The following is a 15,191-nucleotide window of genomic DNA, read 5'->3' on the forward strand; positions in this document are numbered from 1 at the left end:
TCGACTCCCTGTTATTCAATTCAGACTGCCTAATTCTCAATACCTAGTGTAAGCTTGTTCCTTTAATATTATTAAAAGAGCTACAACATCTTCATCAATAAAGAAATTTAAAAAAACAAACGAAACAAGAAAAACACCAAAACAGAATCATGCGTGATCTTGCAAGGGAAAAGCCCTTAATTTCAGGAAACTTGAAAGCTGAATGGAATGTAAGTAGGAACCAGTTGCTAGCACAGGGCAGTCAGCAGTACCCAGAGGTCCAACACGTTTCAAGCCAGAGCTCAAGTTCACACCAGCCTCTTTCCCTGCCAGGAGATCCTCCACCCCCCTTGACTGGAGCTGATGGTTACAGACCAACGAATTGCTGAAGGAGAAGATATAGTGGAGGTTGAGGATGGAGATTATAAGATAGCGTAATTTAAACCCAGTGCTTTTAAAGAGGTTCTGGTTATCACTAATTAGATCCATGGAAAATATGGCGGTCAGTGGGGAAAGTGGAAGAAAGAGAGAGAACAATTCAAGTTTTTGACAGACTCAGTTTCACTCTGGAGCAGTCTCTCTGCTGTGAGTTTGCAGTACGAATAGATAAATCAGCTGTGTAGAACTGAGAGCTGCATTTGTTTTAATCCCAGAGTCATGATGCTTGAGTACCAGACACTAAAAGGGAGGATCCACAACTGCCTCAACAAGAGTAAGACAGGGACTGGGAACCTGCCTGTATTTGGTTGCTGTTGTTACACATGATGAGTGCTGCAAAAATCAATGAAAAAGGAAATAACTAATTTCCTTGTAGTTACATACCTCTCGTGAATCCACTGCTGCATACATAATGTCCATCCAACCTTTAAATGTGGCCTGAAAAATACCCCACAAAACACATAATTAAATGTATTAAATAAGCATATTTTGAAATTATGATATCACCTTTGTGACAAGTTTTCAAAATGCACTGTTGAGCATTTTCTTCACAGTTAATGAATTGCCTCTCTTTTAAAGCAACATGTATCCGTGAGTTTATGTTCATTTAGACATTTAAAATCATTCCAGAATGGTTTTTTCTTAGATTCTCTCATTCATGTTTTCTGATTTTCTGCAGTTGTAGGGATAAACCAGAGCTTTTTAAAGGAGATTTTAAAAAAGAGAGAAAACATGGAAATTAAATCTTTGGAAGCTTCGACCTTAAGAAATTCAAATAATGAAGAAACACAGTTACATAAAACAACACAGATCACTGTCCTGCACAAGTCTCAGACCAGGTGAGATGGGTCCTATCCACACTGGTTGTTCACACTGATGGGCAGTGACCACACTGTAGGATCCCCTTGAAGCTTGAAACCTTCCCTCTTTTAAAAAGGGGTTAATCAAGGCAATGATGTCAAAACCCAGGGAGATGCATAAATCTCAGCTGACTTGAAAGGAGCAAAGGCAATCAACATCTGCTGTGAGCCTGGCCCCAGAAACTCCGTCTGCTTTACTGTTCAGATTTTATTCCTTGAAATCAGCCTTTCTAATTATCATTTTTTAAATAGTTTAAGCAAGATGGGACTCCACAGAAGCCAGTGCCTTTTACTGCAGCCTGCACTGAAGAAAGATTAGTTTCTCCTAGGAGAAACAAGCAGAAGTGATTTTTACTATTCTGTAGCAAAACCATGACTCATTGGTCTCAATGTATGTCTCTAATTAGACACAACCTGATGCTCAACATATCTGGCATTAAGTTGGACTTTGGTCTAAGCCACATTACCTTTATATTAGTCCTCTGGGGTTGTTTCTTATTTTACTTCTGACCCATTTAGACTCATCCTGTGTTTAAAATCAGTGTGAGGAGATAATGTGGCATTTTTTAGATTTATTGATTTATTGGATTTACACTAGCAGGCAGGAAAGATCCATGCCCAATTTTCTTTTGAATCCTACTGACACTTAAGCTGAATTTTGTCGATTGTGTGCAGACATGCGATTCCAGATAAAGCTAATAGAAATTTGGCCAGTGGTTCCCAGGAGAAACCCAGAAATTTGTGTTGAGCTTGGTACATCCAGCTGTTTTAGAAATGCTCCATTATACACTCTCTATTATTAAATTGAATCCTGGAGGTAATGCTGCCTTCCCATTTCTCTCTGAATGCTACTGAGCCAAAGGAAAACATTATACAAGAGGTCAACCATCTTTGTCGTGAAAGTATTTATAAACTAACGTTTGAAATGTTGCACTCATTTTTATCTACTGGGTAAAACAGATTAAGCCCTAAAAATCAGAACCTTTTGGAAAATCTGTTCCATGGTACTGTGTGTTAGGAAACACTTCAGATGTAAAGTGTTTAGAGGAATGACCAGCGGTTTTATTGACACAAACAATTATTTGAACCTGTTATACTGATCCTCCTTAATTGTTATAATATTTTCCTTTTTTCAGTGTTCTCTTTCTGATGTGATGGAAGATTTTCTGATGTCATTACATTCACTTGCAGCTTCCAGCTCAAAGTGCCATTCAGGAAGGGTAGACAGGATGAAACAAGAAATCCTTTTCCCTGTGCAGCAAAACAATATGATCTTACCCTGTACTCTTCTCCCACTTGGGAGGAAATCTTTTCTCTTGAGTAGCTATTTTACCCCTCAATATGTACCACAGACACAAGAGACTCTAGTGCAAGGCACAGTGGTTTATAGCAATAACAGATGATGAAGTAATCTGACAAAAATAGATATTAAGAGAATGAAGTACTGTGATTTTCTGTTTTTCCCAGTTGTCCAGAAGTAAGAGAATTAAAAATCCACTGGGCTTCTGGAAAGCTTCCCTAGGCACTTCATCTGCGGAGAGTAAAAGATACTGAGAATGAAAGAAATATAACACTGGGAAAAGAAATTATTTATCTGGAATTAGTAACCACTTACACTCTGGATAAGGAAGTGACAAAATCTTCATGGGAGTGTTCGTGATATTATCCAGCCTGGAAGCTCTCCAGAGAAACATCATTTTCTACTGAAATTGTCATGTGATGAGATTATCTACTGATAAACTCATCTCGGGATGGGATTACATTTTGTTATTTGACTGGTGGTTATAGCTGCAATGCAGTAAATTAGTGGGGAGGGGGACAGGTGGCATAGCACTAGCTACCCTCAAACCATTTATTGTATAACCAAATGGTGCCTTAAAATTAAAAAAACACAAACCTTTAAATCTATGAAGGTTGTTTTTTTTTTTTTTTCTAGAAGGGTACTGCAATAGTGCAATAAAAATGGCTGCTTATGATGGCATAAATACTGGTCTTTGCACTTCTGAAATTCTTCTTTAAGCATTACTATTGGTGACAGAAACTTCTAAACTTTACAACAGAGCCACAACAGCACAGCCAAACTACACGTCTTTAAGTTGGCTGCTCTAACTCCACTGTCTGCTGGCTCTTCTGCTGAATTTTCACACTGAATACTTGTTTTCTGTTTATTTTGCATTAAGATGATTTGCGGGCGAGTGTTGGACCCACCGGAGCACCCCGGAGGTCTGCACTGTAAGAATTACTGTCCACTAGTAATTCCCCGTGGAAATACTGCTTACTCCTGATCTTTGGACACGTGGAGAAATCTACCTTGTCACAATAATTTATCATTTGTTCAAAAGCACAGATTTTTTACACATTTTGCATACACGGTGAAAGTAAAATCTAGCATTACAGTTTACAGAAGTGCAAGAGATCGTGTAACTCAGTAACTTTAGACACACGCTGTTGTCTCATGACCATTTTGTAGCTGATTTATGAGCTCCATCATGACTTTGAACCTGGTATGAGAGGCTGATTTAACTCTACAGCTCCTGGTTGCTGTACTGGTCTAAGAGATCTTCTGTTATCTTCCCATTCTTCATCTGGAATCCCAAACTTACATTACATAGGACATACTAGATGTAAGTCTGTTCCTGGTTAAGGAGAACTCTTCCAAGCAAACCAGATGCTGCATGAGAGACCACTTGTTTTCTTGGTGTTCTTCAATAAATTGCAGAAATTTTAAGACATGTTGCAAAAAAATACGTGGAGGTGATCATAATGTGAAGGGAAGGATTCCACAAGGGAAATGCGAAATTCCTACTGGAAATTTAAGATAATTGTTTGTTCAGCTCAAATGCAGATTTATAGAACATAGGTGCTGTGATCTGCAAAGCAATTCTGGGAATATAGAAAAAGCATTACTGAAGCACTGGGTTGTAGCAATAACTTTTTTCCTATTAGATTAGGGTGTTAAGGGTGTTAAATCCCCAGAAGAGTGAACCATCCTTCTTGCAAATTAAAAAGTCATGATAATAAAGATCTTTTCCTCTCTGTGAGTGAGGCATTTTTCTTGCTCGTAGAGTGGGCAGAGACTATGTCCTATTTCAGTAATCTGTTGAGAGGCAGCGCTTTTGTTAGTTGGACAAGCTTTAAACTTGACTGACCACTTCAGAGGAATGTTTTCTCACACTCATTAATTCAAAGTGGCATCTTCAGAACAACCCGATGGATCCTAAACATGGTAGGAAAAGACCAAAGGGTATTTGGGGAAAGTTTCATGCAATTCTCAAACACACCGTCAGAAAGTTTGCCTCTGGATAGTTGTAAGCCTTAAAGTTTCCGCAGTAGCAACTTCTCATTTATTTAAAGGATGCTGTTGAAGTGAAGACAGAACATAAGGCAGAGAAAATTGCTTTATGTATTTCCATTTAGACTTTCAGACACATTCAGGCATCCAAAGGTAACTTCAGAGTCACTTAAAAGGTGTGTTGCACAGGAGCTGCAAATGTCAACAGTCAAAAGACAAGTCCCACTTAAGAGCTTGTGTTTTGAATCCTGGAGGGTTTTAACCAAAACGCTCATTTCGTCACTGCTCTGCACTGTCTCAGCGTGCACGAAGATGCATCGATGTGCCTGTCTCTTTAGGAGAGCTGACCTGTTAACTGATCCCCTGCAGTTCCTATGGTAGTTTGCTCATGAAACGTGACTCCATACGGAGGACATTTGGCAAGGAGCACCTGTAACCGACACCCCTCGGCTGGAGTCTCGCAAAAGAGATCCAGATGTTTGGGCCCCTTCTCTGTGGGTGTCATCTTTACACTTCATTGCCTAAGACTGTTGTTAGCAGCAGACATTAGAGCTCCAGGTGCAGGCTGAAAGTTAAAATCAATCCTCTAATGACATTTGGCTCCTGCTCTTCCTCTTGGAAGAAGCCAGCACCTGCCATAGGAACTGACAAGGTTTTAGGAATCCCTCGTTTCCTACCATCATCAGTTTGTCCAGCCTGCACAGACTCTACATTTATGGCACTTATTTTGTACTTCTGCAGCTGGAAAACCTGCTTCTTTGCTGCAAAATACAGGATCACAACTTTGAGTGAAACCCGCAGGGCCATCAAGTCCATTTTCAGCTGAAAACCAGCAGCATTAGACCATCCATTCATAAACATGCCGTGATCCACCTTACGACCAGTTATGGCTTTGCTGTCATCACTGATCGTAGCAGAAGGCAGTCCCACCAGTGTCACCAGTGTCAAGTGTCCAGGAACTGATGCTGCAGAACAGTAGAAGAGAGCACTTCACGATACTCCTTAGATAATACCAATTTAGGAAAAGTTGCAGCTTCTCAGAAAGCGAGAGCAAGTCTTACAAAAGAAATGGTGATGGAATAAATACTACTCTGATGGAGTTTTTAAAACAAACAAACCAGGCATCTGTTATGCAGTCATGGAGGAGATACGAAGGTTCAGGTGAGGCGTGATAATTTAAACCTGGAAATTTTTGCTCAGCTAGATTGGATGTTTAAATAAAAGACAAAGAAAGCACTATATAGAACGGGAAATCTAATTAAGGACATTAAAAGTGAATTAATGTACCCTGCATGTGTGAGCTGAATATCATAATTACATGCAAAAGATAAAAGTCTTGCTCTCAGTGGAAAGAACCAAGTGATTTTGCCCATTCTAACCTTTCTGCTTTCCAGAGGGTATGAAAGCAAAGACTCGATGGACAGCAGTCAGAAGATCTCAAACTCAAGTGTCTGTGTACCAGGAAAAGAATATTTAAGGATATATATTTCGACAAGCAAAGAAAACTACTTGATGGAGCTATTTCATGAGACTGTGGCAGAGGAAAAAAGATATGGGAGAAAGCAAATTTGTATCACAGGAAGGAGAAGGGCTAGCAGATGTGATGGGGGACGGGTGGGAGGCTCATGCCCTCTTGGAAGGGCAGGCAGGGGTTTGGGGCAGTACCCTACTGCATTGCAAAGGGTGGATGTCTATATGTGATGAGAATTGATCTCCCACCACGCAAGTTTTTACAGAACCAAGGAATGCCATCACAGATGCTTCAAAAGCGTAGCTTTCCTGCCTAAGGATATAGGACTTGTTTCACTCTGCGTACATAAAATCCAACACAGCAAACACTCCTAGAGCATATCCAGCCCTTGCCGTCACCAGTTTTCAGAGCAAATTAGGCACAAAGGAAGCAGGCATAATCGCCACTATTTTACATGAGGGCCCCACGGAACTGAAACACAATTTGTCTAAAAGCACTCAGCAGGCCAGCAACAGAACCTGGTTGAGAAGATGGAGTCTCCTGTGGCTCCATCCATTAGGTTGTGCTGCATCACAAGTAAATATCAATGCATACAACCCATTTACCCACATTTGCTGCTGAAACAGGTTTTAAAAGTGGCTTACTTCTGTCTTTATAGAACAATTATTACCATCATCTTCATCCTCAACAGTCACTTCTCTGATACGCTCTCATGACCTTTCCAGAGAGACCAGGCTTTACAGAGTTACACCACTCTGATTACCACCATGTTTCATAGTTAGGTTCAAAATGACTAATTATGTTTAGCAGGTAGAAATGAGGTGAGGAACCATGAGAAGCACCAGTGTCCTTCCCAAACATCTCCAAGGAAGGTGAGCACAGGACTGTAAATTAAGATTCCTCTGTGATCCCAGCTTCAAGCAATAACTTCAGCTGAGTTACTGAAGATACGGTAACTTCACTTTTTCGCAGCAGGGTACAGTGAAATCCCGGGCTGTTCAGGAAGGCCAGTGCACTCTTTCTGCATGAACTGGAGCATGACTTTTTGTTCCTGGAACTGAACTTTGCTCTGGATTACAATATTGACCAAATGATCTTTAATTCACTTCAATAGTCCAATTACCTCCCAGAGGACTACATTAGTGATGCACCAGAAACTCAAAACCAGAAGCTGCCATCAATATCTCTAGGCCAAATTGATACGCCAAATATGACTCTTTTACCCTGATGGGTAAGGCTGAAAAACTCAGAAAAGTATAGAGGTTAACCTGAGCCTATAAGCTGATTATTTCAATTGGAACAAGCAACATTTGCCTATTAGTTCCTGGTGGTCACACTTACCACTTGTAGCAGAGCCAGGTACCCAGCACCAACATTATCGAAGTTAACTTTAACTTTCGTCCAGTAAAATGTGCCTGACACATTATAGAGTATACAGTCACTCATGTTGTTAATAATTTTAGGGTCTAAAGGCATATCTCCTTCTGTCTTATTAATGCACTTTCCAAACTTCCCAGCGAAGAGGTTCACTCCCATGATGCTAAAGATGAGCCAGAAGATGAGGCAGACAAGCAGAACATTCATGATGGAAGGGATGGCTCCCACGAGGGCATTGACAACCACCTTGGGTGAACCAGGAGAGAAAACACAGAATTAATGTCAGCACTTACACAGACACTTCGCTAATGAGCTGCTGTGCACCCTTGATTAACTGGGCTGAACCCTCACATGGTGACAGGTGGATAACTACTACTACTACCTTAGGAGCCAGACCACCATTAAAGGCTTCACACTTGATTATTTTTTCACTCTTGTAACTGAAGAACTAATCTGTTGGCATCCCACCTATGGGATGATGTTTTTTCAAGTGGAATCTTTTAATGCGGGAGCAATCTGCGAAGTCATCATGACCTCTCAGATCCTACTGGATAATACACTTCAGTAAAACCATCTCTAATAATCATATGATTAATTGGAAATGGCTGGGGTTCATCACAGTGTCTCAAAATAGAGAAAAAAATTCTGAGATCTTTTACTGAACTCAACCTCTGTAGTTCTTGGGATGTGAACTCTAGCTGCAATAAATTTTGCTTATTTAAATAATAACTGATTGAAACAGACTGTGCTAAACCAACTTTGACTTTCTGTTCAGTACACATGATTAAAACAGCGAAGCCATTCTAATTTAACAACCAAAAAAAAAGCATTATTTTTCTCCATTACATCCTCTGCAGCTCCTACAGACCAACCCAGGAAGGGCTGTAAACCCCTGTGATACATTTTCTGAGTGAAGAACACTATGACAAAATGTAGTTTTCCCCTTTCTATGTCAGCTCTTGGTATTCACAGGTTTTGGAGATGCTGCCATTGCACTCAGCCCAGGCAAAATTGCCCGGCAGCATTGCTGCAGACATGAGCATGGATTGCTCTCCATCTCTATCTCATGCTTTGGAGATTAAAATCATAGGCAGATGCTAAGCTCTTCTCCTTCTACAGTTCTGAAACTGAGACAAGGTGATATTGATCCATAAAAATTAAATTTTATTCAATTGTGAATCTGATTATGGAAAATGTCAGCTCTTGTTTTCTCTTGTATTAGTGTCCAATTTTCTGACAAGCTAATAATGCAACATTTGTTTCCCCATAATTTTTTTGCATTGCTGAGGAAGAAAAATACCCGGAAGAGTAAAATGGTTTTCATGCATGTAGAGCAGCAGCTTCTACAATATATAATACAAAATTATGTAGATCTTTCAAACCCCAGATTTATATTTTGTGCATTTATGAATGAAGCTAATTTTCACACAGGAAAAGCTCTTGACCATTTATTTTTTCTGTATAATCTTGTTCCTGATGATTTTTCAGTTTGTTTAAAGTTTGGTGGGGTTTTTTTTTGTTTTGTTTTGGGTTTTTGTGTGTGTTTTGTTGTTGTTGTTTTTGTTTGTTTGTTTTTATTTTTGATAATTTTATCTTTCAGTTTTGGATGTTAACAAATTTCTAACTTTGTTTTAAGACTGAATTTGAAGTGTTAACCAAAATGCCACATCATTTCTAAATCAAGGGGTTATTTAGATACAGCCTCGACCCTTGTCAAAGGGGGTTTCGTTTGCTGCTGTATGGGACAGTATTTTTGTTCCACTTTAATCCATGCAGCACAAAGCCACTGCACTTGTATTAGATTTGCCACTGAACTCAGTTCCAACCCGCAAGCCCTGTGACAGGACACAGACATCCAGGTTTCAGCACGGCCGTGCCCGCATCCTGCTTTTCTTCCTCCTGCTGAATTATGTTCAACGGCTTGTAGATAACAAAACACGACACGAGGCTGGAGCAAATCCTCTAACACTTCTCAGAATTAATTATTAACAAGGGGTTTCATTCTTCTCTCACTGCTTTTGCTCTTACACCAGCAGGATGCCGTTTGGTCTGCTGGAAGGACTCTTGATTTGCACTGAGACATGTGACAGAACTTAAAGACCGGAATACATAAAGGTAAGTTGTTATCATAAATTCATGTTAAAAGTTCAGCTGCAAACCTTGCCAAGGAAAGAGCTACACTTCTGCTGCATCTAGGAACAACAACATATATAGCCATGTAGAAGAAAAGGTTTCATGCCTTTTGATTTCCACCAATGCCTTTATAGGTGAAACCATCTTCCAGGTGATTTCTTTAAGCATAGCCTAGAAACTGAGCTACACTTTAATCCACAATGGTGCAAACCTAGAGCTTGTGGCCCAGGTATAGATTTGGTGGCCTAGCTCTCCTGATCTCACGGGCCACTTTCTCAGCTAAACCTGATTCAGATTTTAAATCCAGAAATAGACTCGCACAATGTGTTAATCCTCCCTTTGCTACAGCATAGCCCACCAGACTTTCTGCAGTAATGCCAGGCTGTACCTCCTAACCAAGCCTGGGCATAACTTCTGCAAAAACATCTAATTTACCGTGTCAAGATTTCAAATAACAGGCAAAAATCATTATTACTAGACAATCTATTCCTGGTGTCCTTTGCTCTCACTGTTAGAAACAGGCGCTGTGTTTTTAGGCTGGATTTGTTGAACCTGAGGCACTACTTGTCTGCTGTTAGACATTCTTCTCCTATCATCCCTGTCTGCACTGTAAGTTACCACTGAATATCATTGCTTTGGGTAATTAAAAAAACAGAACTGCTTTCTAATGGTCATGGTTCCTTCAGATTTCTGATTAATGCTCATAGATCCCTGCAGAGACTTTCCCATTTGTAATACCCCACTTCCAGCAGTTTTGTGGAATTCCAGTATTGAAGCACTGCCCTCTCTCTCTGCTTGCTGAGTTATTTCCCTGCATATTGAAGGATTGTATTAGTCACCTCATTTATCAGACCTTCCCGAAAAAGCTTGTGTCCCACTGAACAGTCATTCCAACTCCTAAGTCCTTCCCAGATGCTGTTTTCCAAGAAACATCCCCCAGAGCGACCTACTTTCCTCCTCCCGAGGTGTACGGTGTCTGTGGTTTTATTAAAATGCATGTTGTATGATTGATCAATTTTTCACTGTGATCCAGATCAGTCCGTATCTGCAATATCACTTTGTGTGTTGTCAGCAAAGATTTTACATTTTCTTCCAGATGCCGTTAAAGTCCAGATTAAGGACAGTTCTTATTCTGAAGAATCCCTTGCCCCAACATACTCATCACCAAATTTACAGTGTCATCACTGTTTACAATTACTTTTTGAGATCCATCACCCATTTTAAATTAAACTATTTTGGCTTGGTACAAAGCTCATGTTTTCATCACAGTGTTCTGTGGTATCAGATTCTTCTCTGAAATCTGAGGCTATTATATCAGCACAGTTACTGTCATCAGCATAATTTGTAATCAAATCAAAGGACCATATCAGTTTTACAAGAACTATTCCCCTGAAATCATGCTAGCTAGCATTAATTATGCTATTTCTTCCCTGCATTTATCTTGTAGCAGCCTCACCATGACTTTGCCTAGGATCATTTTCACATTAAATGGTCTATCATCATCCCACTCCTCCTTTTGAAATACTCCAACAACCTCCCTTGCCGGGAAGAAACTTGCAGGGAAGTGGCACATCTGAAATAATTCCCTGATGGACAACAAATGAGGAGACACGGGAGACTTCATGATTTGGGACAGGCAGACCTAAGTTAATTTACGCTGGGCTCTAATATGGCCTGGGAAGTGGTGGGTGACACAGGGTGGTGGCACATGCATGGCACCCCCAGGGTCTACAGTAACTGTCAGGTGGGAGACTGGTCTTATGGGAGTATTTTTTTGGGACAGAAGGGCAGGAAGGCAACAGTTTAGATGTTTTTTTGAAAATTCTCATGGGATGGGAGCTGCTGAGACTTGTGTCAAACTCAGACAGTTCCCAGCTGGTTTGAAGACAGGGAAAGGACCACAGTCTGATGGTAAAAGGTCCTCTTGGTCATCCAAGCACAACTCTGTGCCTTTGCCTCAGGACCAGTCATTTCCAAAATTTAGGTATGGCATCAATGAAGTAAGTCTCTTACTGCAGTGTAAATGAGAACTTCTTACCCATGTTCTAGCCATGCAGAGATCTTTCAGTTATTCAAGAAAAAGACATTATAATAGAGCAAACTATTATAATTTTCTTACTGTCAGTGTTTGCTTCTCGACATTATCATTATATAATCCATCACTGCGCTAGCAATTTTCCTGTGCATTTTGGAGCATATGAGCTCCTAATAATGAAAGGTCTGACTGTCCCTAGTCGTGTTAAGTGTGGTTAGACAAACTAAAAATAAAATGATTTGATTTTCCAATAGCACGTATTCTCAATTACACTTTATCACAGTTTAGAAGCTAATTCACTACCTCCAGTAGCTCAGAAAGACTGAATATATTTCATCTGCAGCAAAGGTACAGGGAAGGAAAGGGGTGTTGAGTCAGGGACCAGGGAGACCTACAAGTAGGAGCACGTTAGGAAGGAAATTTGCTGGGCTGATGTGTGTGTTTGCACCACATAGGATCTCCTCCAAGCCATCCTCTTGCTATTCTCAGACAGGGATGAGGAATTTTCAGGCTATTATTTCTTTCCTATTTCAGCCTCACTTTTCTGATACGTTGTACGAGTCTGCCACTGCTTTTCAGGTTTGAATCCAATTTAGTCAAACTGATGCAAAGTCATGGGTGAACATTCTTATGTCATCTTAGAATACGTTAAAGGGTTTTTGCTTGAACTTGCAAATCCACCAGTAGAAGCTAAGCCTTCATAAGCCAGATTTAAATTGATTTGAGAGAGTCTGTGCACAAATCACTCTGGTAGTTAAACTAGTGCAGCTTTTGCCGATATCAACGTTTGCTCAATTTATGTATGTTTAATAAAGACTTGGAGTGAGGTCATAGAATCATAATTTTGGTTAGAAAAGACCTTTAAGATCATCGAGTCCAATCATTAACCTAACACTGACAAGTCTACCTCTGAACCATGTCCCTGAGAACCTCATTAGATGACATCGTGAGAGTGAGAGCTTTAATTGATGTCAGTAGTAAAACATCACCTTGTGCCAGCTGAGGATCTGCAGCTTTTTTTTTGTGAATAATATTTGAAATATTTCCTGTGTTTACTGAAAAAGAGTGTGGTGAACAAAACAATTAAGTTTTGGCTGCCCAGATGGACAGAGCCTCTTGAATCTTTTTGTCTTAGTATTAACACAGAGGAGAGCAGTCTGCAACAAGATTTGTCTGATCTTCATCCACAAAAATACTATGATTTAGATAATCACAAGGTCTGCAGGACAAAGACATAGATCTCCAGTTCTGGTCATTCACAAAACAGGCAAAGTATGGGTACAGGGTTTTCATAAGTTGCTCTATCACCGTATTTCCTGGGTTATCACAACTAAGCTCTTCTGCCTTCAGTCTGTCTTACAAGGGTATTGCAATGAGAACAGTGACTTACTAGGAGCTCAGTGCATGAACTACACATTTTAGTCGTTGATGATTCAGACAAAAATTTTGTCTACAGGAAAGCTTTACCCTCAATATACTTCAATATGAAAGCTGTAGCATTTTTTGTTGCCCTGGTAGAGAGATTTGAGATCATCATGTTTTATGTGCTTTATCTTGCTAAGCAATCTGCACAATTAGCATTAACCTCCGTTTGTACAGAACACAGTTGTCATCTGCAGGTCATGGTGCAAGGAGTTAAATAAAGTGCTTAACTAAACAATAACTGATTAGTGTACCAGGTAGGCTTAACAAATAAACTTGTATGCTGTGTGAATATAGTCACGCTGCAAAGGAATGAAGGGAAAGAGGTGGATGCGCAATATGGATCAACAAACACGAGCTACATGGTTTTAATGTAAATCCTGACATTCTGTATTAAAAATGCAATCTGTTCAAAGGAAAGATTTTATATAATCATTCATTTGCTTTCCCTATCTTTAGCATTTCTAATTTTTGCTTTAATTATTAGTGAAAAAGTCCTTAAGAACTTTCCCAGTCAGTGTCATTTTAATACATGTCACATGCAAGGAGCAAACTTGTAGCTTGGTTATTCCCCTGATACGCCTTATAATTGAGAGGTAATTGTTAGTCAGATGCTTCCTCAGCCAAAAATCTGTTTTTTAAAGCACAATGTGACAAGTTAGGCAGCAGGATTAGTTTATCATTAAATCCACCAGAGGATAAAGCTCTAATGATACAATTGCAATCAAGACAAAGGAGGGATTTCTGATTTTGTTGTTTTGATACAGCATTATCATACATTTCCTTTGGCAGACAGAATGAAGTCAAAACCATGTGCAACTGTTCCCTGTTACATGCTTGATGTCACACAGTTGAGCTTTGATTGATGCTTTATCTGTTCTTACCCTCATCCCTTCGAATCGTGACAATGCTCTCAGAGGTCGCAGGGCTCGGAGGGTCCTGAGGGATTTAATGGGACCCATCTCAGAGTATCCAAGTGTATTGGCTATGAGGCTTATTAAAGAGACCTGAATGAAGACACAAAGCAAAAATCCAATCTGTTAGTACAGTCCTGCCATTTGCCTTTTCTTCTGACTTTCCTTCCTGAAAAGAAACAGCTGGATAGTTGGAAACAGCTGGAACAGTGGGGGAAAAGAAGAACGGCGCCTTAAATGGAAACCATTAAATTAGACCAACACAGAAAAATAGGAAGTTTTTACATCCACACATCCACAGAACTCTTACCAACACACAAACCCTTTGTTTCCACCTTAATGCAAACGTTATAGGAAAAGAGGCTTTCAAAGACGTTGTTTTTCTTTCAGCTAAGCACACAGAAAACCTCTTAATGTCAGGTTGCACAAGGTGGGTGAGAAAAGAGATCACCATTACAAACCCCTACCTCGATGATGCTCGTGCTGTAGGTTTCCTGTACACCCCTCAAGGTCTGTGTATCTTCCACTACTGAAAATACGATGATTCACGTAAGTGTTACAATTTAGGACTTTCTGGCTAAAAGCATCTGTAAGATCTAACCACTTCCAGCAGAGATAAAAACAAGTAAGATTACCATTCAGTTACTGATCTTAAACTTACTGATTAGAAACGAGCTTTCTAGATTGCTGGTAAACATGACTTTGTTCCATAGACTCTAAAGGAACTATGTACATGGCTCTCTGATTTGGAACTTTTTCACTTTTTCTGGTTTCTGCACAGCCTTCAAGGCAGAAAAAAACTTGACAGGTGTTCAACGTTGAGGTTCATACCTCTTAAAGACTATTTCTGTGAAATAAACTATCCATGTCCAAAACTGGAGGAAGCACGGAGAGGTTCCAATGCTCTTCATGTTCTCAGAGCTTTTGTAGTTCCCAGCTGGTCAGAAATGTTAATGCCACCACGCAGAGGACTGCAGTCGGGATGAACCGAATGGCAGCAGAGGTTGCCAGTGAGATTAAAAAGCCCACAGAGCAACTAGGTTTTTCACGCCCAAATCTGTGTTCACAGCCTGAATTCTTACAGAACAGGAACTGAGAGACAATCAGCTCTCCTGCCAATCTCAATGTATTAAAAAGGGAAACAAAATAAATCACCACTTGTTATAAAATGTTATTTTCTTAGAAAAGAGAGACCTATGCACATTGCTCATCACAGATCCCTTACTCCCATCTTACTCTGTTTTCACAGCCTCAGTTATCATGGTACTGG

At 40.0% G+C, this 15,191-nt stretch overlaps 1 protein-coding gene across 1 annotated transcript in view; it reads right to left on the reverse strand.

Annotated features, from left to right (window-relative positions):
* Positions 1 to 15,191, reverse strand: part of SCN5A (sodium voltage-gated channel alpha subunit 5) — a gene marked incomplete at both ends in the record, with an annotated part of 172,786 nt that overhangs the window by 5,129 nt on the left and 152,466 nt on the right. Inside the window, 3 exons of the mRNA XM_080338593.1 lie at positions 802 to 855; positions 7,382 to 7,663; positions 13,892 to 14,014. Coding sequence (XP_080194719.1) covers positions 802 to 855; positions 7,382 to 7,663; positions 13,892 to 14,014 — 459 coding nt within the window. The remainder of the gene's footprint in view (positions 1 to 801; positions 856 to 7,381; positions 7,664 to 13,891; positions 14,015 to 15,191) is intronic.

The sequence above is a fragment of the Nesoenas mayeri genome, assembly GCF_963082525.1.
Source record: "Nesoenas mayeri genome assembly, chromosome: 2".
Lineage (NCBI taxonomy): Eukaryota > Metazoa > Chordata > Aves > Columbiformes > Columbidae > Nesoenas > Nesoenas mayeri.